Genomic DNA, 27,575 nt, shown 5'->3' with positions numbered 1-27,575 from the left:
GTACCAGGGGCTTCTGTTTAAGACTACACTTCCTCCTCACTGTCACCCAGCCATCTGGTCTCCCCAGCTGCTCGGGACAGTCCGTAGGGGGGACAGCTAGGGGGGCCTACGCTACCTTCGGCTCCACTGGCTACAACGGCCTGGCTAGCTATTTTGAGGGTGCAAAGCAGAGTCTCCAGTTCAGTGATCCTGGCCTCCAGAGCTGCGAACAGGCTACACTTAAGTATCATTATTGCTAAAGGAGGCTGAGGAGTAATTAAACTTACTTTTAAAAAAAAAAAAAAAAAAAAAAAAAAACAACTTTGTTTTTGTTAAAAATATAAGTCTAACAAAAAACAACAACCAACCAACCAACAAACCACCACCCCCCAAAAAACAAACCAAAACCAAAACCAAAACAAACAAACAAACATACATTTCTTTTCCAGGGAAAAAGTTTAATCGTTGTCATAGCGAACATGGTGAGCTAAGACAGCTCTCTGATACACAAAAACAAACATCTGCAATTACAACCACGTTTTGGGTGAGGCTTCTCAAAAGGCTACCGACTGAAGGCTGGCTGACAATTATAATACAATGCATCACTAGTAGAACACATGACAGAAATACCACTCAGTCTGGGAACCATATTTCTCTTGCTTTGGTCTAAAATCCATTTCCAAAATTTGGGTTTGGTCTGCCTTGTGTACTTTTAATTCCATCAATAACTGCTCTGTTAAAAGGTTGAAAAACACAGCTGTTTATAAATCGAGGACTTAACACTCATTAGAACAACCATGCTGTCACACAGCTGAAAAATTGGGTGACTTAAATAATAAACATGCTCCTTACAACAAAATTATGACAACGAAAGTAATAAGATGCATGGACTCTTAAACTGAGTGGCATTTCCTTGTAATTCTGTGGCAGTTGAAAATAGCAAAATGTTTTTGGAAGAGTCTTCAAGAAGCAGGCAAACGGTCTTTGTTCAGCAACTGTGCATGTGTCACAATTCTTCAATGTCAAAAAAAAATAAAAATAAAAATGAAATGATCAATGATTCATCTTTTCAAGTGAGCATTTCTGAAGCATAAACATTCATTTTGTTTTAAAGTGGAGATCTGCAAACAGTAACTACACAAACAGACAACAGTTCTGCCTCTTGAAATCCTCCCCTGTGCTAGCAGAGAGAACATAACCCAAAATCTACCAAAACAATTTAAATTAAAAAAAAAACAAACAAAAAAAAAAAACCCAACAACAACAACCAAACAAAAAAAAAAAAAACTATTAACACCAACATTCAGGTTGTGACTCTCTCTTATGAAATTTTAGTTTATAAAAAAAAAAAAAAAGAAAAAAAAGAAAAAGGGATGCATCTCGCATGTTTGCATCAGATTCTGTAGTTTAAAGTGCAGAGCTGCTGTGATGAGCTGCATGTGACACAGAGTGAGTCAAAACATGTAGTGTTGCATGTGGGAAAAGAAAACTGCTTCTGCACAGCATCGAGGCAGCGATGCCTGAAATGTATGATTCCCCAGTTGACCTGTGATTCTTTTTTTTCCGCCCAATGTCTGGAAAAACCTTTATAAAATATAATTAAGAAAAACAAAAGAAAAGATAAAATCTAAAATACATTACCAATCACAGTGCAATAAATTCTGAGAAGATTCATTCAAACTAAATTTCACCATCTATTTAAACTCTGTGAGAGATCAGTTGTATAACCATGTACCACTCATCTGTATCACCCTTTTCTGTATAAGTGCTGCATTATGAGCGTCCACCGGCAGGCAGTGCTGTTACACTGTATGATGACAGAACAAAAGCAAGGATGTGGGCACTGAAAGCAGAACAAAAATGGACTTATGGCTCTGTAAACAAATATATATCGTTACACTACTACGCACATAGCAATTACTTTATAGTTAACAGTTCTATTCATGTGGTCCATCCTGTTTTACTGCATTTGTAAAAAGGCTATCTACACAACAGGGCTCCCTCTGAAGTTTTGAAACAGACTTCAAAGAAGGTAACAGAACTCCAATTTTATTGTCCTCCACTTCCATGAGAGATGCCTGATTTCTGTGATTAGGGACAGTACGGCTACAGAACCAGAGTCCTTTCTGATTTTGAAATAATCACAAAATCGTTATGAGAGTCTTGGTGCAGCATAAGTTGTGGTAAAGCTGTCACACAGAGAATCAATTGGATGGCTTACAAACAGGTCCATCTGTAAGCTATCCAAAAGTTGTAATATTTCAATATGACGCTGATTTCTTTTTAAAATGAACCAATTTTATTCTTTTTTTTTTTTAAATTGCACTGTCTATGGCTAAAAAGAACAGATTTCTCTGTGAGCTTTACTGTAATGACACGCAGACACGCCAATAAGCTGTGTCCACATTTGATCAGTGGCCTCAGTGTCCAGTACAGTCAAGCAACCCTGTTTGCTGTGCATCAGAGCGCTCTCCAACATCATTCTGTGTGCGCATCAGTTTAAAATGCTGTTCATTTCCTTCTTTCTTTGTGGTTCTTTCTCTGCACATTGAACAAATTCAAGGAAACTCCCTGAAACTGTATGCATGTTCTTAAACCTTAAATAAATTCAAACAAGATGGAATTCTTGGCAAAAGACTCTCGGTGCCGGCAGTGTAATGAAGCCATCATCGAGTGTTCCCAAGCAATTTTTTTTTCCCCCATGTAGACATTAACGGCTGCCTGTAAATATGGTGGAGTATTTTAGCTTTTTTTTTTTTTTTTTTTAAACTTTATTTTTAAAAATCCATCAGAGAGCACAATGCCATCTGTGATTGAATTACTAGTACGAAACATCTTTACTCATATTTTGAATGTTCAACCATTGCTAATCAGCTAGCCTTGGCTATTCCTATTTCTGGTTTTCCTACTTCCTGGTCAAACAGACTGCATGGACAAAAGTATTGGGCCACACTTTTTAAACTTTGAATTCAGCCATTTCCAGTTCTAGTGCTGCAGTTGTAAAAATCAAGCATCTAGCCATGCAGTCTGACTTTACAAACATTTCCTAAAGAGCTTATTGAATTTAAGCACGACACTGCAATAAGACAGTTTAATGTTTCTTTCCTCCTAGATATTCCACAATCAACTGCAAGTGGTCTTAGTCCAAACTGGAAGCATTTAGGAACTGCAGCCTCAGAGTGTTAGACCACATCAAGTTACAGAGTGAGGTCACCAGGTGCTGAGGCACATGGTGTGTTACCAACACTCAGCACAAAAACTGTGCGCCAGGAGATCATAGCATAGGTCTCTATGGCTGAGCAGCTCCTACAGGTATTATGGTAGGTGACCCAGTAGTTTGGTCCATAGCTGTGCAGCTGTTCTAGTCTTTGATGCCAGGTAACTTCCAAGAACAAGCTCATCCAAATATACAATCTTGGACACCACGAGTTCTTGTTCTACTCTGGAGAATTATCACAAGCTCGACGGTCACTCTAACCAGAAAATGCAGTCCAAGATGGAGAGCCTTTTTGGGAAAAAACAGAAGATCCTTTCATGGCACAAATCTAATGATTTGAAGTGCTGAAGTAACATTCGAGGTTGATTTTTGATGTCTCGGCCCACTTGGGGTGAATTACATTCCTCTAAATAAAACAAATAAAATCTTTAAAGACCTCAATCAACAAAAACAGCTACAGTACCAAAATACGGTTTTCCTCTGTGTGTCCATAGTACACATGCAGATGCCTTCAGAAGGAAGCTGCCTGACTGTTACTGATTAATGCTACACATGAGGCCCAGAGGAAAGCTGTACGGTTCAAAGCCTATGCCAAACGGAATGAGGGAGTTTGGGCTCTTACAGTCAGTATGCAATGTTGTATCACCAGGAAATCTCACAATGATGAGAAAGTATGTTTGCCCATTGGGCGTCTGTTCTTTAAACTTACTGAAGGCGGTGGGCGGTCAGCAGCAGCAGTTTAGGGGGGCTGCCATATAAAGGAAAAGGAAGGTGAGCAAGGCTTTTGGCTGCTGTTAAACTTCTTCAGAGGACACTCACTGCCAGCAGCTTTCTTGACCAAAGGTGAGCACCAGTTTAAATCCAGACCACAACGCTTGGAAAATAACTTTGAAAAGGTCCATCCTCTCTGAACTAGAAGCTTAATGGTACTTGGTAGACTTCCGCTCTCAGTGCACTTCATGGCGACCGTGGTCAGTCAGTTAATGACTTTGAATTTGAGGGTTGGGGGTGAAGTAAAGTTCAAAAGTTTGTCCTTCTATTGCCATCTCATCTCCCAGTCCTCCTCATGGTTCTCACATGTCCACTCGGTTCACAATCTCTCTTTTGGAGGCACAAGAGTCAGCCAGAAGAAGCGCCAGCTGATGAGAAGTGAAAGTGTGTGGAAGGAGAGGGGCGGTGGTGGCATTACCAAATATGGGATTCACAGTGAGTCATTTTAATGACGCCCACTCCTCCACCTAACCGGCGGTAGTTCATTCCTCCGTACAACCTAGAAAGAGGAGACAAGTCAAAAAATGTCAACAGTGCAAACACAGGGCTGCACAATTAATCTAATTGTAATCTCCATCACCATTTTTGCTTCCCACAATTATATAATCACAATTGAGCAATATTTAAAATTCTTGCTCTGCCATTGAAAACACAATGAAAAAGCAACTCAAGTACTCCCTAAAACTCAGCCCCTGTCCACATATCTGCATGTACTAATCACAGCTGTTCACTGCATCATGCATCATGAAGTTTCCTGCACGAGTCTGTGTGGCTATAACCAGAGTTAAGATTAGCATTTGTGTTCAGTGTCACAGCTATGAATTTATTTAACACATTTAGATGCACATCACATAGCTAAGTGTTTGACAGCTGTACTTGATGTATAGTAACTAAAGAACCGATCCTACTAGAATGCCATTTACCTCCATGTGTTGGCATCAGGGTCATAGACTTCTATAGTTTTCAGATACGTCGTCCCATCAAAGCCTCCAACTGCCATCAGTTGACCATTAACCACGGCTAAGCCCACCTACAGACACACATAGTTACTCCAATGCTTTACACAACATATGGTATCATTTAAGGTGTGCATTAAAATACATAAACATCCATCATGACACACACACACACACACACACACACACACACACACCACTCACCCCACTCCGTCTGGATGTCATCGCCACTACAGGAGACCATTGATTGGTCCTGGGGTTGTATCGCTCTGCGCTGCTTAGCTCTGTGGTGTCGTCTCTACCTCCCACAGAGTAAATCATGTCCTGATAGACCGCACAGCCAAGGTGCTTTCTTCTGGTTCCCATGGGGGACACTGTGTGCCAGCGGTTCTCTTGAGGGTTGTAGCGCTCCACTGAAGAGGAAAGAATGAGGTGATTAAATAACAGGAGAAAATGACAGAAATATGTAGACAAATTTCAATCATTGGTTCAACTAAGAACATCGTTCAAATGTGGTTATCAATGGGAAACAAGAAACACCACTGACATACAGTATCAGGGCTCTACAGGGAGTGCAGAATTATTAGGCAAATGAGTATTTTGTCCACATCATCCTCTTCATGCATGTTGTCTTACTCCAAGCTGTATAGGCTCGAAAGCCTACTACCAATTAAGCATATTAGGTGATGTGCATCTCTGTAATGAGAAGGGGTGTGGTCTAATGACATCAACACCCTATATCAGGTGTGCATAATTATTAGGCAACTTCCTTTCCTTTGGCAAAATGGGTCAAAAGAAGGACTTGACAGGCTCAGAAAAGTCAAAAATAGTGAGATATCTTGCAGAGGGATGCAGCAGTCTTAAAATTGCAAAGCTTCTGAAGCGTGATCATCGAACAATCAAGCGTTTCATTCAAAATAGTCAACAGGGTCGCAAGAAGCGTGTGGAAAAACCAAGGTGCAAAATAACTGCCCATGAACTGAGAAAAGTCAAGCATGCAGCTGCCAAGATGCCACTTGCCACCAGTTTGGCCATATTTCAGAGCTGCAACATCACTGGAGTGCCCAAAAGCACAAGGTGTGCAATACTCAGAGACATGGCCAAGGTAAGAAAGGCTGAAAGACGACCACCACTGAACAAGACACACAAGCTGAAACGTCAAGACTGGGCCAAGAAATATCTCAAGACTGATTTTTCTAAGGTTTTATGGACTGATGAAATGAGAGTGAGTCTTGATGGGCCAGATGGATGGGCCCGTGGCTGGATTGGTAAAGGGCAGAGAGCTCCAGTCCGACTCAGACGCCAGCAAGGTGGAGGTGGAGTACTGGTTTGGGCTGGTATCATCAAAGATGAGCTTGTGGGGCCTTTTCGGGTTGAGGATGGAGTCAAGCTCAACTCCCAGTCCTACTGCCAGTTTCTGGAAGACACCTTCTTCAAGCAGTGGTACAGGTAGAAGTCTGCATCCTTCAAGAAAAACATGATTTTCATGCAGGACAATGCTCCATCACACGCGTCCAAGTACTCCACAGCGTGGCTGGCAAGAAAGGGTATAAAAGAAGAAAAACTAATGACATGGCCTCCTTGTTCACCTGATCTGAACCCCATTGAGAACCTGTGGTCCATCATCAAATGTGAGATTTACAAGGAGGGAAAACAGTACACCTCTCTGAACAGTGTCTGGGAGGCTGTGGTTGCTGCTGCACGCAATGTTGATGGTGAACAGATCAAAACACTGACAGAATCCATGGATGGCAGGCTTTTGAGTGTCCTTGCAAAGAAAGGTGGCTATATTGGTCGCTGATTTGTTTTTGTTTTGTTTTTGAATGTCAGAAATGTATATTTGTGAATGTGGAGATGTTATATTGGTTTCACTGGTAAAAATAAATAATTGAAATGGGTATATATTTGTTTTTTGTTAAGTTGCCTAATAATTATGCACAGTAATAGTCACCTGCACACACAGATATCCCCCTAAAATAGCTAAAACTAAAAACTACTTCCAAAAACATTCAGCTTTGATATTAATGAGTTTTTTGGGTTCACTGAGAACATGGTTGTTGTTCAATAATAAAATTATTCCTCAAAAATACAACTTGCCTAATAATTCTGCACTCCCTGTAGAGTGCGACCAATTTGGTCGGAAATGTGACCAAATTTTTCAGTGGTGCGACTAAAAAAAAAATAAATAAATATATATATATATATATATATATATATATATATATATATATATATATATATATATATATATATATATATATATCTGCAACTCTCCGTGTGGTCAACAACAGACACATTATGCCCCTATCGTGGACTAAACCAATCAGAGAAGAGTGGAAGAGAGGTGAGTAGCTTGAATAAAGCGATATCAATTCATTAACGGATTCCACACAAAGACGTAAACACAGAGCGACCCGACGCATCAGAATCAGCTTTGTCTTTCTCGGCTTTCTCACCCCACGGCCCGAACACGGACACGCTGTCGGAGCTTAGCGATTCTGATGCGTCCGGTCGGCGCTGTGTTTCCGTCTTTTTTGCGCTAGATTCTGAGCTGCAGGTTTTGTCTCTCCAACCAAAATTCGCTGAGCCAGCAGCAAAAGAAGCAGCAAACTACGCTTCACATTTGATCAATGTCGTCATGAATTCCCTCTTACTTTTGCTGTTTTGCTTCCACCACGATTTAAAAAAATAAAAAAAAATAAATCACACTTCATGCACAGCTCCCTCTCTCTCTCTCTGTACTTCAAGAACAGTTTCCCGTCTCAAATCTGTTTTCTGCATTATTCATTCGCTTATTACCCACCAGTCTACCGTTGTTTACAGCGCTGTCGGCCGCTGTCTTTTTCTTTTCTTTTTTTCCACTTAAATGACCTCGGACAAGAATACCTAATTTCTGCTGTTCAATACTGAAGAAATTTAAACTTCTTAAAATTATGCAAAATTGCAGAATATTTTTAAGGTTATCTGCTATAAAACGCCAGACCAGGAAAATCTCCTTCATGTTTTTCTGTGTTTTATTCTCAGTTACTTTCACACAAAGGCATCTGCTGTGATGTTCACAATTCTGATCAAGTCTCACATGTATCAGTACTGATAAATGATCAGAATTATAATATTTCTGACTGTCTGAGGCTAAGTTGAATTGAATCAGGACTTTGAGAACCGGAATCGAATGGATTATAGAAATCAGTGATGATACCCAGCCCTAGTGAGCAGCCTAGGCCTGACAGAAGTGGATGTAGCTGTGGGTAATAAGAAAAGATGAAAAGAACGATTGATAACTTTTGTGTTAAGTTAAGGACTGATCCGTCTGAAATTCATAGCCAGCTCTGACACGGTGCCATCAATCTTTGAATGCTGAAAAAACAGCAGTGTATCCAGAAAACACATTATATGCTGCAATAAATGCACTGCCCAAGTGTCCCCTCTCCCCACTGCCTTTCAGCAGCAGGCAGCAGCAAACAGGTCGTCAGAGGAGCCAAGATGATGATTAAGTTTAACATTTTCTACAATATTGACAAAGCAATTTAAGCACAAGTTTGTTAGTTAATAATTTAGAAATGAATATTGTCTGTATGGACTTCCCCCCCCAAAGAAAGTGCACATGTAAAACTGCGGTGTTAAGCGATGCGGTTGAAAAATTTGAGTGCGCCTAACTTTTGTGCCGGTACGCCTAAATTTTTAAAGTTAGGCATACCGGTGCGCCCATGTCAAAAAGTTAGTCTAGAGCCCTTAGTATGGTTTGCTTTACCATTAACTTTAACCAATAAGAGTAAGTGTAACTCCTTAGCTATTAGTCATTAAAGATCATCATCAATTCTGTAATTGTATTCAAGCTCCAAGTTGCAACCCCTAAACTGGTCCCTGTTGGTCAAACTTAATTGAAAAAGTTTCCGTTTTTAATCACACTGCTTTTAGACATAAGCTACAGCATTTTGTGAGATGAAGTATCAGTTTTTACATAAAAATATAATTTAAAAAATTGTTTTAATGTAAGTATTTTTAAAAATGTTGCAGTTTTTCTTTAATCCTCAGCTTTTCAACTAAAATCTGTCTAGTTGTGTTTAGTAATTATAGTAGTCAAAATGTGACACTGCAAACTGGAAATATTTCTAGTGATCCAACTAAAAGAAAGAAAGATGTAAGACATTTGAGACCCATTCAAACTGAGGCATTTAAGACTGCCTCATGTTTGTCATTTGTATTAGTTTCTGTGCATTTTTGACATTTGAAATGTTTATTTTTAGGCCTTTTTGACACTATAGTGGACAGGAACAGAGAGCAGTGAATGACACACAGGAAATGTCCAGATCCGAACTAGAACCCAGGCACCTGCAGCAGTCTTTATCTAAATGTGGCTCGCCTGCTCTGTGAGCTTTTCTGGCAGCAATATTTCAGACATAAAGACTTCAACAACCTTCAGGGAGAAAACTGAAGGCAATTCTTAAGTGCCAAAAACTGCAGTTCCTGTAGTGGCCATTTGAGCTTTTCCAAACATTCGTCCATCAATGACTGACTGTTAAAATGTTAAAATAAACTGCATAAAAACAAAGAAGTTGTTTACACTCCTATGGATTTTTCCCCCCTTTACACATTACAGTGATCATTTTTTGTGCTGCCATATGGAGCTGTACCCGCTTGCTGTTTGGTATAGACAATCTACGCTCTCATTTGGTGAGTGAAATGCCACTATTTGAGATTAGTCTATTACTTGGCACCAATTAGCAGGTATCTGATAACCAAATCTTGCTAAGGTTAGCAGTTGACTTAGTATTTCTCCATCTTTTTTAATACAGTCCATGCCTACACATGATTCAGTGCACACCTGTGTTTAATGGAGATGTCCCATCAGATCCTCCTACAGCATATAGAAATCCTCCCAGTACAGCCACAGCTACACCCAGTCGCCTGGTGCTCATGGATGCGACACGAGTCCATTTGTTCTCCTTGGGATCATACCTGAACACAGCCAGATTGGCCATTTAATTCCAAAGAATCATTTTTACATTAAACTAACTTTTATCTAGTAGCCACCAATGGGACTGGAAACCCAAATAGTATAGTACAGGAAATCTGCTACCTTTCAACTATGTTGAGACAGGAAACTCCATCCTGTCCTCCCACTGCATACAGATATCCTCCAAGTACAGCGACGCCAACACTGGTGCGACAAGTACTGGTGGGGGCCACATCGCTGCTCCACTGGTTGGTTTTAGGATCGTATCTAAAGTGTAGGTAACCACGTAAGTAGAATAAAACACACACACAAACAAACAGACTGTTGGAAAGCAGTGAATGTCTACAGTGAAAGCCTCAGGGACTGCCGCTGACCTCTCCACAGAGTTGAGATATGACGAGCCATCGTGACCTCCCACTGCATACAATAGATCATCCAGGACACTGACACCAACTCCACATCGCCGCTTACTCATTGAAGCCACCATCCGCCACTCATTAGTCTGCGGATCATAGCGCTCCACACTAGAAATAGCGTCACCGCTGCACCAACCTCCAACTGTAAGAGTAAGAAAGAAAGGAAGGAATTAAGAAGTAAAAAATAAAAATCAGGCTTTTCCTACAAAATACTAACAATCGACTGGTAAGGATTTAAATAAGAAAAAAAAATGCAATATTAGGAAATCATGGTTTTAATTTCTGTGCCTAAGATACTGACCTGCAAAAAGGACCTCTCCACATCGGATGGGTTTCCTGGGTCGGGTTCTGGGACCCTGCATTAGCGGCCTCTCCTGTGGCAGCAGCAGGTAATTCTTGGCCTCATCCACCAAGTCTCTGTAACATCAACCCCAAAGTAAACTGTTTCATATTAACCATAATAGCATATATTTCCTCAATTATATGTGCACAAGCAGGATTTTTACCACTACTCCCCTTACAAACAGCACTCACCTGCACTCCTCGTCACTCTTGATGAGTGGATCTGAACCCACTGTGCCCACGAGGAACTTGGGGCTGAGGAGTGGCAGGCGGACATGCTGCAGGACCTGCAGAGCAAATACAATTAAACAAGTCAAGCTAGAAACATTAGTCAGAGAATAGGACAACCAACTAAAAATGTAGTTCACAAACTATCAGAAAAACACTAAAACTAAACTAACAAGGAAAAATGGACTGAGAGAATTAAACCAAAAGGAGATGTTGAATGTACCGCAGGCTTCAAACAACAAACCTGGGGTAGCTGAGGTCTTCGCTCCTGGATGCTGTATTTCACCCAGGCCATCACGGCATTGAAAACCTGCTCCTCACTCCGCACGTTCAACTCATCACTGGAGATTATGTCAATGAGCTGGTTGGCAGGAAGGAGCATGAACTCCTCACTTTCCATTACCTACGAAAACGAAGTGCAACAGACAGTCAAAGAGAGAACTGTTCATTAAAGGTCTCAGCACATCAGTCAGCAAATCAATTTTCATTACCATCAATGTCAAATAAATTGTATTCACACTTTTTAAAGCAATTCACCTTTCTCACAAAAGCATGATGTGAAATCTAATTTCTACACTAACAAAAGCAAAACCTATCACGGGAATAATCACGCTCTGTCTTTTCTTCTCTCTGTTCTTTGTTTTCCAAAGACAAATTGGCTTGTAGCTGATGACATTAAAAATAACTGAGGTGAGGTGACTGAATAGCTCTCTTCGGTTCATTCCACAATATTTCAGTTGGGCTAGCATCCTGACTTTCTTCACTTAAGATCATTGCCATGTTGATGCCTGCTTTGCTATTGCCCTGTAAAATGTGTTGGCACAACTTTGAAATCATTGCGTGAACATGAGGTAGCAAAGTGCTATTTTTAACGTGATGGCTTACAGTACTGCAACAGTACTGAAAACAGAAAATTCACTTCAGGAGAAAAGTCTTAAAGGAGACCTACAGTCCTGCTATAACACTTTCTCAAAGTGTTACTGTGGACCAAGGTAATGCCACCTAGAGTAAGTATATGGTTAGACACCACATTTCGAAGATATTTTTTTATGAGAAAGAGTACAATAACCTCAGTGTCTGAATTTAGCAGGAAATGATAGGTAATTCAATCTTTACCTTTAAGACGTCCTACAGTTTAATTAGTTTGTGTATTCTGGTTTCATGGATAGATAAAGCTGGGTATCGTTGCATAGCAATGAAAATGCAAGCTATAACTTACAATAATATTGCGTATAGAAATGGCCCTAGCACAGAACTCTTGTGTATAAACAAGACTCACTATTTAATAAGATAAGATTCAAACCACTGTAGTAAAACATTGTGGTCAGCAGTACTGAATGCTGCACTGCGGTCTAGCAGCACAGAGAATAAGAGTAAGATCATCTGTAACCCTCACTAGTAGGGTTCCTGTACTGTGATGAGATCTGAAACCCGACTGAAATTCCTCCGCAGATGAAAGAATAGCTGTAACAGATAACTGACAAAGATTTTTTTTTTTTTTTTTTTATAAATAAAAGGATGGGGAAAAGACTGGTCTATAATTAGCCAAGACAGCTGGATCAAGTAAAGAATGATGACACAGCTGTTCAAATATGTCTCTAGAAGGGACAATACTTTGTGTACAATGCCTTCTGAAAGAAAGGTTTATGGTCAGGGAGTTGGTAATTAGGTTCAATTACTTTAATCAGCTGTTTACAGCCACCATTTTCAATGGACGGTAAGGTCTTGCATCATGCATGCTTTGCACTGTGCAGGTGTATTTATGGTGTTACTTGCCTTTGTGGAAACATGGTATTGATAGTTTGCAGTGCATGCTATTCAGCTTCTTTTTCAGACTTTCAAATTCAATTTTATTTATATAGCACCAAATCACAACACCAGTTGCCTGAAGGATCTTGCGCCCTGTGATATTTTGGCCCTTTAAATAGCCGAAATATCATCACCATCTTTTTCAGTATTTTCCTCGTCTTTGAAGCCTTGGGCTAATTGCATTGGGGTGTCTTCTTTAATAACACTGGTGCTTCAGTTTCTGTTTTCTAGTTTCATTTCGTCTTTTATCTGCTCACACTCCTTACGCACTGGTATGTATAGCTTCAGTATCCAAAACAGTACCACATGTGCTTCCGCTGGCCACTTCCCTACACTGTATTCGTCAAACTAACTTGAGATGGCTATAACACTGTTCCAACCAGATGACTGATCTGGAAATGTATATAAAAATATGTATATAAAATGTCAAATTTTATAGCAACCATGTTTCATATGAAGGTTATTTTGTGATAATCTTCTTTATTGTTTAATTGCTCAGCTCCAGTCCCAAGAATAGTTACTGTGATGGTTTCCCTGCCCATCAGTGGGTCAGGTTGGTTGTCACCTAGCCACAATATGTCAAAAGTCTGTTTCCACTTTCTACTGACTCTCAGGCAGTACACTAACTTGTTTCTGTTATTAGATTAGGTTTAGGACTTGAGGTTGTAAATGTAATCTGGCCACTTTAAGAATTAACATGCAGGTTGCATCACCTCCACCACCATGCAATCAGTGTGTGTATCTATCTATCTGTACACACACACACACACACACACACACACACCCCCCTCAGAGTCTCTGGGAGAAATCCAAAGAAAAGGGCAACATTTGTACATACATCAGTATCAAGATTATGAGCTGACAAATGCACTTCATTTATTTAAGTGCTAAATGAAAAATTACATATAAACACTTTACTACTTAAATGAGTAGTACTACTTACTTTACTACTTAAATGAGTCAACTCTTTGCACTATAAACATAGTAATAAATAATAATAATAATAATAATAATAATAATAATAATAATAATCATTATGTAGCACTTTTAATAACAAAGAGCTTCACAGTTCAAATAAAAGCCACACACTAAAAATAAATGTACATGTTAAAACATACAGACACATAAACATACACACCTAAGCCACACCAACAGACATTCACTCCATCATACTGCATGTGTGGTTTCAAACAAATGAAGGGGAACGGATTAAGGAAATGCCAACCTATAAAAATATGTTTTCAGCATTCGCTTAAAAGAAATAGCAGAGTCAGCCAACCTGATTGACTGAGAAAGACTCTTCCACAGTTTGGGCGCTACAACCTCTAAAGCACGATCACCTCTGGTTTTAAGATCAGAGCAAGGGAGAGTTAGAGGGCCCTGGTTAGACGACCGGAGAGACCGACTCCATTGATAAGGTGTTAGAAGCTCAACTGGCCTGAGGCATGGGGCCTGTCCATGTAGAGCAGGGGTGGGCAATCTCAGTCCACGAGGGCCGGTGTCCCTGCAGGTTTTAGATGTGTCCTCGAACCAACACAGCTGATTTAAATGGCTAAATTAGCTCCTCAACATGTCCTGAAGTTCTCCAGAGGCCTGGTAACGAACTAATCATGTGATTCAGGTGTGTTGACCCAAGGTGAGATCTAAAACCTGCAGGGACACCGGCCCTCGTGGACTGAGATTGCCCACCCCTGATGTAGAGCCTTATGTGTCAATAACAGAATTTTAAAGTGGATTCTGAAATTCACCGGAAGCCAGTGAAGTGATGCAAGGATAGGTGCAATATGTGACATTAGCAGCCTTGCTGCTGGTTCTGAATTAAGTGGAGATGAACTATGAAGGACAGAGATGCATGTAAAAAATAAATTGCAATAATCTATAATAACTGAAAATTAAAGTGTGTACTAAAAGTTCAAGATGATTGACTGACAATAAAGGTTTTATTTCGCAATATTTCTCAGATAAAGGAAAAAAGGTTTTGAAACTCATCTCTCAAAGGTTACCCAACATTCAGGTGCTGATCAAATGTGGTACCAAGGTTTTTACCATATGATGTGATGTTATTGGCGAGGGGGCCGATGTACTGACTAACTTTCTTAGAAAAACTGTCTGGGCTGAGCATTAGAACCTCAGTTTTACCAGAAATTAGAATACATCCAATTAGTAATGGCAGAGAAACGTTCCTTGAGGCAGGAGAGGCTGTTGAGGTTGTTGGGCTTGACAGAAAAATATAACTGTGTTTCATCTGCATAGCAGTGGTAAGAGATTCCATTAAAACCATTAATTAGGTGGCCCAGGAGTAACATATAAAAATAAAAAAATAAACAGAATTGGTCCAAGGCTTGAACCCTAGGCACTCCACATACCAGCGGTGCAGATTAGGGCATACATTGATTAATATGAATTCTGAAATATCTGTTTGATAAGTATGGAAAAAACAAACAAACAAACAAACAAACAAAACCAGTATTTAAGAGCAGTACCGGTGATCCCAACCCAGCTTCATAGTATGCTAATAAGAGGAGCATTATCAACAGTATCAAAGGCTGCAGATAAGTCAAGCAGGACATAAATGGAATGCTCACCTTTATCCAAGTGCATGAGGATATCATAAATAATTTTCAATAACGCTGTTTCAGTGCTGTGTCTGTAACCAGATTGGAATTTACCGAAAATATTATTTACTCAAAGATCCGAAGGAGCTGACGACCAACACCTTTCCTAAGGATTTTGAAAAGAAACAGTTTGGAAATTGGCCTATAATTATTTAAAACAATGGGATCTATGGAGGTTTGTTTTTTAGTAGAGGAACGACGCAGGCTGGAATCCAGCCAGATGAAAGGGACTGATTGACAGGCAGGGTGAAGTGCACAAGTGTGAGACTATACTCAAAATATCTGTTGAAGAGATTATTTTGAACTCGGACAACAGAACTGGGTGAGAGACTTGGGGTGGTTGAAGAGGTACAGACTTGAGCTGATACTGTTGATCTTGCCAGTGAAGAAATCTAAACATTTTTCACAGTCATTGGAAGACATGAGAGTGATGGCAGACTGACAAGGTGGAAGAAGGTTGCTGATGGTGTCAAATAAAAACTTTGATTAACGATAACAAACATAATTCAAACTAGTGAATTAAGATCTTGTAGCATATTTTATGAGTTGGTTGAGTGTGACTGATAACTCCTTCATATGCAGATAGTGAACATAGTGAGCAGTCTTTTTCCGTCTATGATCAGCCTTTCTGCATTCTCTTCTTTGGTGGCAGACACGATCACTGACCCACGGAGGAATTGGTAACTGGGGCTAATCTGACTTTTAACAGCGCGACATGATGCAGAATTGAAGAGCATATATTATTAAACCAGTTAACTAGGTCACTGATATCTGAAAAAAATAGTTTTTGATGCAGTTACATCTGGGTTGCACATCACCAGCTGTTAGTATCTGCACCTTCATAGCCTGTTTGTACTTGACAGTGTGTTTTTGCCTGAAGTGGAGAAAGTGATGCTTTCACCTTTAGCAGGAACAGATTTCTTTTTTTATGTACTGTGATTTGTTGGTTTAAAGTCTGAAGCTTTGAAGTAGCTCCAACTGTCGTATTTACCTGGGTTTGTCTTCTTGTTGTGCGCACCACAAAACGTAAATGTATGGCCTTACTATACCAACAACACGATGATATGGCACTTTTAGATCATTTACAAATGTAAACCATTTTTATAACAGACGCGTGTGGCACGACAGAAAGAAACCTTTATATCCAAAATAAGAAATAAATAAGAATGTGACAGGCTAAATGTAAATTTTGCGTATTCAATCTAAAGTGACATGTAGAAGCATTATAATATGTAGCACTATACAGCGATTATAAAGGACAGTGAACAGTTGTATGTGGGTTCTTACCTCCTGAAAATTGTGCTGGGTGAACTTATCTGCAATGCGGAGCAGCTCGCGGCAGGAGTGTGTGTCAGCAAAGGCCCTGATGCCCAGGCAGTTAGATGGATCCAGCTGCCTCTTAAGGAACTCGCAGCACGCCTCCTGGATCTCAGCAAGCTGGAGGAGGCAGGCTGCAGGGAGCAGCGTCTGGACATTCCCCTCCTCTACAGTCACCTGAAAGGGTGCAGATCAGGACATCAGATACACTGAGTTTTTTAGCTTTAGCAACTGATTGATCGCAATGTGTGGTCTCCACAGCTCCTCCGTTTTATGCATTCAAACTGTGGCTCCATGTCAGTCTCCTCACATCTTTTGAGAAAGTTCTGCTGTAGTCAAGGTTATAGCCAAGATACATGTTTTTCATTTTAATCATAGACCTTACTGTACTCTGCAGGACATAAAGCCGCTTGCAAAGGTTTTGCTCTCCTGATTCGTACTTTTCAAAGACTTTGCCATAGGAACTGACCTCACAGCCCATTGTTCCTTCAGTGGGCTGGTTTCAGTCATTATGCAAATGTACTGTTTATAAGGTTTGGGGAAACCTGCAGTCAGCTGAGACTGAAGAAGTCACTTGGATGAGTGACGAAACGTTTCTCCCACAAAACGCTACGTCCAGATGAACAGATTCAACTTTTGGAGATTTTGCTATAGACTTGTTTGGAAAGGTTTTTTACATTCCATATGCAGTTTCATCAGTTTGTCTTTTTTTTTTTTTTTTTTGTAAACTTAATGTGCACCTGCACCTGTGGTTAATTCTAATAGCATGCTACCATCCCTACCTGTGATGTATAAGCAAAGTCAATCAGCAGCTCCATGGCTCTCTCATCAATGTCACGAATAACCACTTCCGTCTGCCTGCTCTCTGCCAGCTCTCCAGTAAACATGGCCCTGAAGAAGAAGGGGAAAAAGAAAGATGACATTATTTTTTGTGTCACAGCAATCACTCGAGCGCAGGAATTTTGCTGTAAAATAAACTAGCCTGATGTGGGATCGCACAGTGTCTCCTCATACCTGAAATAGGGGCTGCAGGCAGAGAGGATCACACGGTGCGCGTAGATCTTCTTGGCACCCACCACCAGCACCACGTCACAGAGCTCCCGGTGTTTTCTCAGCAGGTTGATCACCTCCAGGGTCTGCCTCGGGTGTTTGTCTGAGACGTAGGGCATGCGTGCAGGCTGGGGGACCCCTTCAGGGAGCTTGTTGGGGTCCCCCAGAGTACAGCGGCTGGTGATGTCCATTCCAGTGGCGTCCTGACGTGCGCTGGTGGCCCTGACATTAGTACATATCCATATACTCTTAGTTACATTAAATTAATTTAAATTAAAATAAGCTAGCCAAGAACCCACAGTGACGTTAAAGCTGAGAGAATGCTGACCCCAGCCAGGCAGTCGGACCACGAACTTTAAAAGGTAACAAAAGCAGTGATGAGTAGTCAGGCTGCACCCTCCATTTCTACCCACTCATGTTTCTAAAGTAGAATCACCGTAGCGATCACTCTAAAGTCTCTTTGTGTTGTATTCATATCTAAATACTATGGAAAAGATCATGTGTGTTCTCATTAGGATGTGTTGGTGTGTGAGACTGTAGCTTATAGGTATATATTTGTAAATGACAAGTGCGGGACAATGTGTTTCAGGACATTTTGCAGAGAAACACATAGGTAACAAATTACTTTCTCCTGGGAGTAATTAAGTTATATAGTGCATTACTTTTCTTGTAAAGTGTTCCGAGTACATGCATTACTTTTTTTGAGCAATGACCCCATAACTGATCAGAACAGAGGGGAATTCCCTCGAACATCCACAAACACTTGACCAAACAGCATGCACTTAATTTGCACAAATACAGTGTCTTTGATATTTTGCGTGGTGACTCTTAACGTGGAGCCAACGAGAACCTGATGAGAATCGATAAGGAATCAAATCAAAAAATGATTTTGATAATGAAATCAGAATCGCCAAATTCTTATCCATCCCTTACCAATTCTGGTACTCTGATCTGATCATCTTTTAGTGACATTTAGATGACCAATAATGGCTTACACAGCAGTGGGGAATACATTTCACTACAGTAGATGTTTTTCTTAAAGTTTAAGAATATAAGTCCTCCACTGTTCAATGCCATGTGCTCACACAGTGCAGAGCAGCTACATAAACTCTGCTCCCAAAATTGTTAATAATTTTACTAGAGATTGACCGCTCCAATATTACGTATCGGTATGATACTGACGTAAATTACTGGATCGGATATCGGAGGGAAATAAAAAATGTAACCCGATCCATTAAATATCAAAAAAGCAGCTCACAAAACTTGCGACACGGCGTAACTCGGCTCATAACCGTAGCACATCGGAGCAGTATGCGTTACGTGATAGAGTGGCTGTGTGTATTTGTAGCCTCGCTAGCAATCCGGCATTTCATCTCCGAGGAGGTTATCCCAGAGAGAAGTAAAGCAAGTGTGTAAGTTCATCTCTGGATGTTTGTAAAGTATTCCCGCGTTAAGCTTAACAACGATATATGGAGCGACTGCCTCTTCTCTCTCCCTCCCTCTCCTGCTGCTACTTTAATCATGAAACTGATCAATGATCAGCTGATCGGCTTTTCTGTCACGAGTCCGTCTCTCTTGTTTGTTTATTGCCCACTTCACGCCAGAAAGAGGAAACCAGCGGCTGAACAACAGCAGCACGTTTAAGCTTGATAAGCTGTTGTTAGAATGTATTTAATATTACTTTCTCACCAGGATCCTGACGGCTGGTAACTGTGCAGGGGCGGATCTAGCAAAGTATAGCCAGGGGGGCCGATAGGGCATGAACAGAGAAAAGGGGGGCACAAAGACATACTTTTCTTTCTTATTCTCATTTAAAATGTCTAGCTTTTAATAAATAATTATCCGAATCTTACACCCAAAGTTTTAATCTGATGTAAAATGTATAGAAGTCCATTACTGTATATAGTAACTATTAGGTCTAATATACCCTAGTAAGCTATAGTATTTTTTCCTTTGGGAAGGTACAATCTGTGCAGTCTGCAATTCTGTTGAAGAAAGATGTTGAATCTATTTAATTATCCTTGAAAAATAATTGATTTCTGTGCATTTTTTTTTTTTTTTTCCCACACTGCATCAAATTAAAGTTGATTACGTGGATTAAGCATCACAAGGTGGAGGGTGGGTGGTTCCCTATTTTTTTTTTTTTTGCTGGGAGTTTTAGAACCCTATTAGTTAGGTTGCTTACTCTTTAAAATACCAGAATAGGGAGGATGGAGTAGGTTTAAGTTTATTAGATTGATCAGTATTGCTGAACTATGAAATATTTTGGGTGCAGTGTATTTTTGCATACAGGTATAACAGAATAGCTTTAGTGTTTTGTTTTGTTTTTTAACTTCAGTATCAACTTATACAAAAAGCAGCAAGATATTTAAAAAAAAAAAAAAAAACAACAACACAGTTTTATTGATAAAAAAAAAAAAAAACAACAACATCAACAACAACAACAACAACAAAAAACAAACAAACAAACAATATCGGATTCATATCGGTATCGGCAGATATCCAAATTTATGATATCGGTATCGGACATAAAAAAGTGGTACCGTGCCATCTCTAAATTTTACAGCTTCACTGCCAAATGGCTACAGCAAGAGTATGGACAGGGACTAGGAAAAAAAGCGCATATTTCTCCTATATTGGCTTCTCTTAATGGGCTTCCTTGTTAAATAAATAAATAAATAAATAAATACATACATATGAAAGCCTGCCCCTCACATACAAGGTCTTCAATAATCAGGCCCCATCTTATCTTAAAGTCCTCGTATTACCATAACACCCCCCCGAAAAAAAGGCACTTCACTCTCAAATTGCGGCCTTACTTGTGGTTCCTAGGATATTTAAAAGTAGAATGTGATGCAGAGACTTCAGCTTTCAGGCCCCTCTTCTGTGGGCCTAGCTCCTAGTTTGGATTCGGGATACAGACACCTACTTTTAAGATTAAGATTAGAACTTTACTTTTTGATAAAGATTACAGTTAGGCTTGAATTAGGTGACCCTGAATCCTCCTTTAGTTATGCTGCAATAGCCTTAAGGCACCAAGGGTGGCTTTGCTCACCACCCCACCGTCATCACACAGATGCAGTTATTTATACCCGCCACTGAGGTGCAAGAAGCCGAGGCAATATTTTCCTAAACGAAAGATGCCGCCACTCAGACAATTATTGTGTCATACGCAATGAAATAGAGGAGAATAGGTCAAAACAGGAAGCCAAGACTTTGTCAAGTGTTTTTTTTTTTGTTTTTTTTTCTCCGCAAAGTTATTTGCACAAACTCAGGCTTTCAAACAGCTGAAACTCTGCCCCCTGTGTCTGTGTGTCTCTGAGCTTCTTTGCAGGATTATCATTAAAATGCCGGTAAAAACTGGCTCGATCATAGCCGTCGCATTTCTGCCGGGGGTTTCTTCCTGTTATATGGGCTTTTTTCTCTTCCCAATGTTGACAAATGCTCACTCATAGGGGGTTGTCTGGTTGTTGGGGTTTTCTCTGTGTTATTGTAGGCTCTTTACCTTACACTATAAAGCGCCTTGAGGCGACTGTTGTTGTGATTTCATGCTATATAAATAAAATTTAATTTGAATACAGTGTCGGTCTATGGCCATCAGCTAAACCTAATATAGCAAGGTCAGTACCCTGCATATGCCTCAGCCAGTGTAAACTTATCCACACCGGTCGGTTGACTTGGTGTACCCATGCATCTTTTTAAATCCCAGGATGACTTTGGGTTTGGGATTTACTACAGCTCATGTTCCCAGTACTGGCCAAGAATTCCTAACACCTGAACGCATCCTCTTCACTTTGTGTCCTTACCATTACAGATGGGAGAAATTACATCATTGCACATACATGACCTTTGTTAAAGACATTTTGTGGATTGTATTTAATACATAATGTACAGTTTCAAATCTTAGTCAAATATCCTTTCAGTGACATATTTTCACATAATAATGTGAAAATAAAATGCAATGTAATCCAGGGCAACTCAGCGACAAGACAAAACAGCTGTGATATTTTTAAAAAAGGAACTTCATGTAGCCAGCATTCACAGGAACTGTTGGCCTGAGAATATGTTACTGAGGAGAAAAAGTCATGATACCCTGAGCCTCTGCTGCTTTCACTCAAAACATTCTGACCTTTCATTATATCATTTGAATTGCCCTAACATAGTGAAAGTACAAAATTAAAAAGCTTAAGTAGGTCTAACGTTTTAAAGACTGGAGTCAAAGTAGTGGGGTAAATGACAAGAGACATAAATGCTGCACCTATAGAGATTTTGATTTAAATTTAAACTGCTCCAGACTCTAATCAGAGGCATTCAGACAGTTTTTTTCTACTCCTGTAATTGGATGATGTCAGAGTAGGGGCCATTCCTACACGGTTAGCTTTGGCTCTGGCGACACTCCACCGAACTTATGTTTGTAAGTGGCAGCCAATCAGATCAAAGTGTCATAAATGTGGGTGGTCTTTAGAGGGCTAAAATAGCTCATTTCAGACAGAAGATGAACTGAGGGGCCGCAACAAGGCAGTATAAGATAAATAAGCATCATTTTGAACAATGACTCATACAAAGCTACTCCAGTAGCCAAAGATTACAATTATGGACCTGAAAATTGACCTAACGAGTATCCTTTAAAGCTGCTGGTTGCACAACACAGGCAACTTTTAACTATGAAGCATAAAACAATAATTAGATTCTGTCTTAGTGTTAACGTCTTAAATTAGGTCCTACCTACCCAATTACACACTGCTATTGTTGTTTTATATAACAAATGTAGAATTATAGCGTTTCATTTCACATTAATGACACTAAAACTGCCTTTACAATTTAACTTCAGGAAAATCGGGTCAGGATATTTTCTTTTCTCAGACAGAACACAGAAAGAGTTCACCTCAGTCACATATCCAACATTCTGTGTGGTTTCTGCTTGGACTGCATGAGTTCATGGCTGCAGCACATGCATGAAAAAGCTCATGTTTATAATCTGGATGGGACCTCAGCCCTTATATACTATTATATTACATTATACAAAAATGCTCATTTTGATCATTCTTCGACCACCCAAAAGAGAAAAACAAAAGAACAAAAACAATGTCCATCCCGTTTCACCTGTAATATGCACAACAGACTCCATGAACACTGTTTTTGCATAGTGGCTCTGGTGTTTCCCCTTACTGTGAAAAGTTTATTTTTAGCCAGTCTTGTTTCACAGACTCCTGCTCTGCATCGTGACACCACCTCTCTCTCCAGTGGGCCATCAAACCTAAATTTAAAAGCCCAACAAACCAGCAGAGCTAAGATCAGGACCACCAAGTGCTATGGAGAGTTCTGGGTAGAACTCCTATTGAAAACCCCCCTTTGATTCCGTAAGGCAGGGATTTTTCTGCCTTTTAAGCTTATGTGGTGACATAACAAGGTGTCAAAGAGACATGGAGGATCTTTAACTCCCCCACTGAAGGAATTTGAGGATTTTCGTGACTACAATATTTGATATGATACTGCTGCTAAAAAGAAAATTGGTAAACAGTAACCAAAGAATCTGGAATTAACAGCCACATATTTTTGCCATTCTTCCCAGAAAACTACCACACCTACCTGCGCATTGGCTTTGCATCCATGCACTGAAGAACAATGTTTGGTCCTACACTTTCAAGTTAACCTGTGAAGAAAAACAACACAAATCAGCATTTCCTGCAGTTAATCTGACCCCCACAAATATAAGATAAAAACTAGTAATTTTTTTTTATATCCGATTTATGATTCCTGCCTGCTGATGGAAAAAGAAAATTACAACCTCTTGTGACAGCAGAATAATCATTTTTCACTGTAATTTATGCCACACCACCATCCTACCTACCAAATTAACCACTTCTGTCAGCTAGACTGAGACCAAACAATCTACTGCTATCAAATTAGGATCCTGCAATAAAACCTACCTTTGTATGCGTTTTGCTGACACTATGTGTGTGCACACGAGTTCAGTGAACACATCTGCTCCATCATTAGTACACTCACGTAAAGCCTTCTCTCTGTAAATGTTCAGGAACTGGTGACTCACAATGTCTTTCCCCTTCCTTCACATCTCACTCCACTATAACAAATTCTTATAGCCTTCCTCCATCCCATCAATTATTTCCTATCAAACACTTATACATCTTATTATAGCCAGTCTTAATTTATGTTTTTTTTTTCACATCCAATAACTTTTTTGATACTCACTAAAGCATGGCTCTCTATAGGCAATCATATTCCTCTTTTCCTCTTACCTGAAGCACACCTACACCAACCCTGGCTAGTGGGGATTGCTGTCATTTTTCTTTTTAATTTAATGCATTCCATTTTACTGTGTAGTACAACTTCATTTGAACATCTTGGCTTTACCAGAAAACTCTGAAGACCCTGGAATGATTTTAATATTTTACAGACCACCTAGGCCAAACAATGTTTTATCCAAAAAATTCCCAAGTTACCATATTTTACTCCAAAATTATGATCAAATTCTTATCCTCAGTGATTTTAACATTATTAAAATTGTGTTCTAACTGGGCAACTATCAATGACCATTCTAAATTTCCCTATACGAATGAAGCATTCATTCATTTTCTTCTGCTTATCCATTTCATAAAAATCACACACTTGATTATAAAAATAAAATATCAATAGTGTAAATAAAAATAAATATCTCAGCACTGGCAGCAGCTCTCTGTCTCTCGAGTGGCACAGAATGCTAAGCTGGCTTCCACCAACTGTTGAGGAGTTAACAGACTGCTATCTATCTCCAAATATAATGCTACAAGTACCTCTCACTGTTTCAAACTTCAAACACACTGCTACCATTGCAGTGAGAGGGAAAGAGACAGCAGTACATGATTAAGCCTACTGTAATTAGTGAAGATCAGTGGACAGAAATGAGCTGAACAGCTGAAGGTAAATATCAAGATTTTAATATATAAGTAAGAAGTAAGCTAATTCATTACATAGTTTAACAGTTGCACCTTTTGTCTAAAAGCAAACCTCTTCAAAGAAAACAAACAAACAAACAAACAAAACAAAAAAAACTCCCCAGTGCCTTGATCCAAAGCTGGTGGTGGCTGGGTGTAAAGCCTGAATTAGCCATTTGCAATATTGGATTTTTAAGTAAATATATAACAGCAGTCTTTAAAATATAGTACCATTTGGGCTCTACATGATATATATGCAGGTTTCTCCATTCTGTGTGTGTTTAAACAAATAGATTTAGTCTTTAACCAAGTTTGACAGTATTATGATCAATACTGGCACTTTGGAGTGTATTAGTCCCACATAACATGTGTGTTTTCCATGTTCTTTATCTTGTAAAGTTAAAAATAAGGAGTTTAATATATTTTAATATCAAATAAGTTAATTTCTTGTGTGCAGCACCATGGCCTTGCTTCCAGCTGATGCCACTCATTCAAAACCTGGAGTCCCTCCTTCACACACACACACACACATTCTTTTTTTCCTTCTCATTTTTGTCATATGGTTACACTGAGGTGTCAAGTGTTTCAGCCAGCTGCTGCTGCACTAGATTAAATTAACCTAATCAGAAATATACATTAGATTCACCTATTCAGAGAGAAGTCAGAAAACAAGACCCCAAAATGGAAAGCGCTGTGTGGGTTCATCCAGACAGTAGCGGGCTTAGAAGGCTCATTTTAACGTCAGCTTTATTTCAAAAATATCCCCGATATCACTCCATCGGTCTACGTTAACACAAGGCAGCTCTCTGTAAGTTATTTATTTCTAGCTCTTCGCCATGTAGCTTAGCTAAGACACGCTAATTGTTGGCTGATAGCTGCCTTAGCAGTTACCAGACTAGTTGGCGATTAATAATTTCCAGTGCTGTGGTAAGAGTTGTGTTAGTATGTGACTTAGCCAAAGAGGAGATAAAAGGAGAACTGACGTCTTCCGAGGCTAAATGCGTTCCAAAAAACTGAAAATAGGGACTAGCTTCTTAACGCTACTTAACTTCCCGAGGATATGTGGGAAAGCTAGTGCTACAGCTAGCACTGAGATAGGAATTCCCTTCACAATACAAACGTTAAAACAACTTAATAATAGCAGAGACAACAAATTTAAACTATAAACGACATTCAAGAATAATCCAAAGCGTTTAGAGTATCTCTGGTCGTCAGAGATGCTGTTTTAGCATCAGCCCACAAGCCACGGATTGAATATTATAAACTGTAGTGCTAACATTAATTAAATCAGCAGTGAGCGGTATATGCTGATACTATAAGCAATGACAACTACGTAGGAAAAAAGCAAGAGTGTACGAAATGGGTTTTACCTTAGAGTTCCATCCCAACCACAGACATTAGTCAGCCAGGCTCTTAATGTTTACAGTTTTAAGCCGTCGGTTGTTTAACTCCGCAGCTTTTCTTCCTCGGTAATATGCGCATGTCAAGCGCCACTTCCTGATAATTTGCTTTCAAAATAAAAGTAGGGGATTATGTCATCGCACGTAAAGATAAATTTAAAATAAAATAAAAATGTACCTGAAATACTGTGCAAAAGTACGGAAGAGGATTAGGGCCACTGGAAAAAAAAAAAAAAAGTGGGCACGTCTTTTTTTTTTCTTCTAAAGTCAGAATTCTGAGAAAAAAGTCAGAATTCTGAGATTAAAGTTAGAATTCTGCGTTATTGTAATTTCTTTAAGTAGTCTTCAAGAATAGTTCCAAAGCTCTTCTTTGGATGCTGACTGCCTTTTGTTCTGTGCTCTGTCAGGATAATCCCTTAGTGCTTCAATAAGTTTGAGGTGATACTGTTCCGTTGTGTTTTTCTATCTGGACATACTTTTATTGCACTGGTAGTGTGTTTGAGGTCATTGGTATGCTGAAAATTGAATTCACTGCCAATCAGAAGCGTTCCACTTGGTGAATCAAAATCTGAAGGTACTTTCTGAATTAAATATTCCATCAGTTTTGACAAGATCCCCAACATGATTGACTGAAATAGAGTCTCCACCGTGATTTACAGATGCCTGTAAACAATCACTGCTGCTCCTCTCCTGACCTTCTCTGTACATACTGATGATGATTTGATCTTTTTTTTTTTTTTAAATTTTAGCTACCTTTCAAAACACTCAAGGTCACCTTACACAAAAGACAAAAACAGATAAACCCCCATATATCAGCAAAGTCATTAAAATAAGTTTACAACACAGAAACATAGGCTATGACAGCTGGAAGACAGTAAGAAGTAAGCAATAAAGAGTTGAAGCTGAAACAGGATTTGAAAGTGGTGAGAGAGTCAGAGTTACAGATGTCTAGTAGGAGGGAATTCCAGAGGTGAGGAGGAGAACTACTAGACCCCATGGTAGACAAACAGGCAGAGGAACAGTGAGCTTGAGAGAAGAATACCTGAGACTGTGAATGGGTGTGTTGAGATGCAGGAGCAATTCAATTCAATTCAATATTGAATACTGAATATATTTTTATTCATTTGGCTCCAACAACAACAGTCACCTCAAGGCACTTTACATCATTAGGCAAAGACCCTACAATAATAAAAATAAGACTCCCAAAATAGCACAACCTCCTATTATCAAACAGTGGAAAGGAAAAACTCCCTTTTAATTGGGATGGCTGTAGCTCAGGTGGTAGAGCGCTATATAAGAACCACTCTATCTCCATTTACCAACAGGAAGACACCTCTGCATGACCCAGCCTTAGGGAGGGGGAGCCATCTGCTGGGGGTGAGAGCAGGGAGATAGGACTCTGGACACATACACACACACACACACACACACACAGACATATACACATGCAGATATACACTCATCCCCCTCCCCCTCCAAATGCCTTCGACGCTTATTCCCTTCCGATGCTGACGGTGGATCATGGAGACCAGCGCATAGGCTGCAGGCCCGGATGTACTGTCTACATTGGCTGTCTCTCACCC

General features: G+C 39.7%; 1 protein-coding gene across 1 annotated transcript; it reads right to left on the bottom strand.

Moving 5' to 3' along the window:
* Window positions 1-416: 416 nt before the first annotated feature.
* klhl20 (kelch-like family member 20) lies at window positions 417-26,099 on the bottom strand. The gene is made up of 14 exons (XM_005457964.4): window positions 25,963-26,099; window positions 23,247-23,310; window positions 17,622-17,879; window positions 17,390-17,498; window positions 16,578-16,784; window positions 11,111-11,269; window positions 10,831-10,925; window positions 10,598-10,713; window positions 10,255-10,438; window positions 10,004-10,147; window positions 9,749-9,882; window positions 5,128-5,336; window positions 4,891-4,997; window positions 417-4,466 (listed from the first exon to the last, which is right to left on the bottom strand). Exons 2-14 carry the CDS (start codon window positions 23,267-23,269, stop codon window positions 4,382-4,384), a joined length of 1,830 nt encoding a protein of 609 aa, XP_005458021.1. The 5' UTR covers window positions 23,270-23,310; window positions 25,963-26,099; the 3' UTR covers window positions 417-4,381.
* Between the last annotated feature and the right edge of the window lie 1,476 nt (window positions 26,100-27,575).

This window comes from Oreochromis niloticus, linkage group LG18 (genome assembly GCF_001858045.2).
Source record: "Oreochromis niloticus isolate F11D_XX linkage group LG18, O_niloticus_UMD_NMBU, whole genome shotgun sequence".
NCBI classification, from domain to species: Eukaryota; Metazoa; Chordata; class Actinopteri; order Cichliformes; family Cichlidae; genus Oreochromis; species Oreochromis niloticus.
Note: the sequence above shows the minus strand (reverse complement) of the source record. Positions and strands in the feature narration are given on the sequence as shown.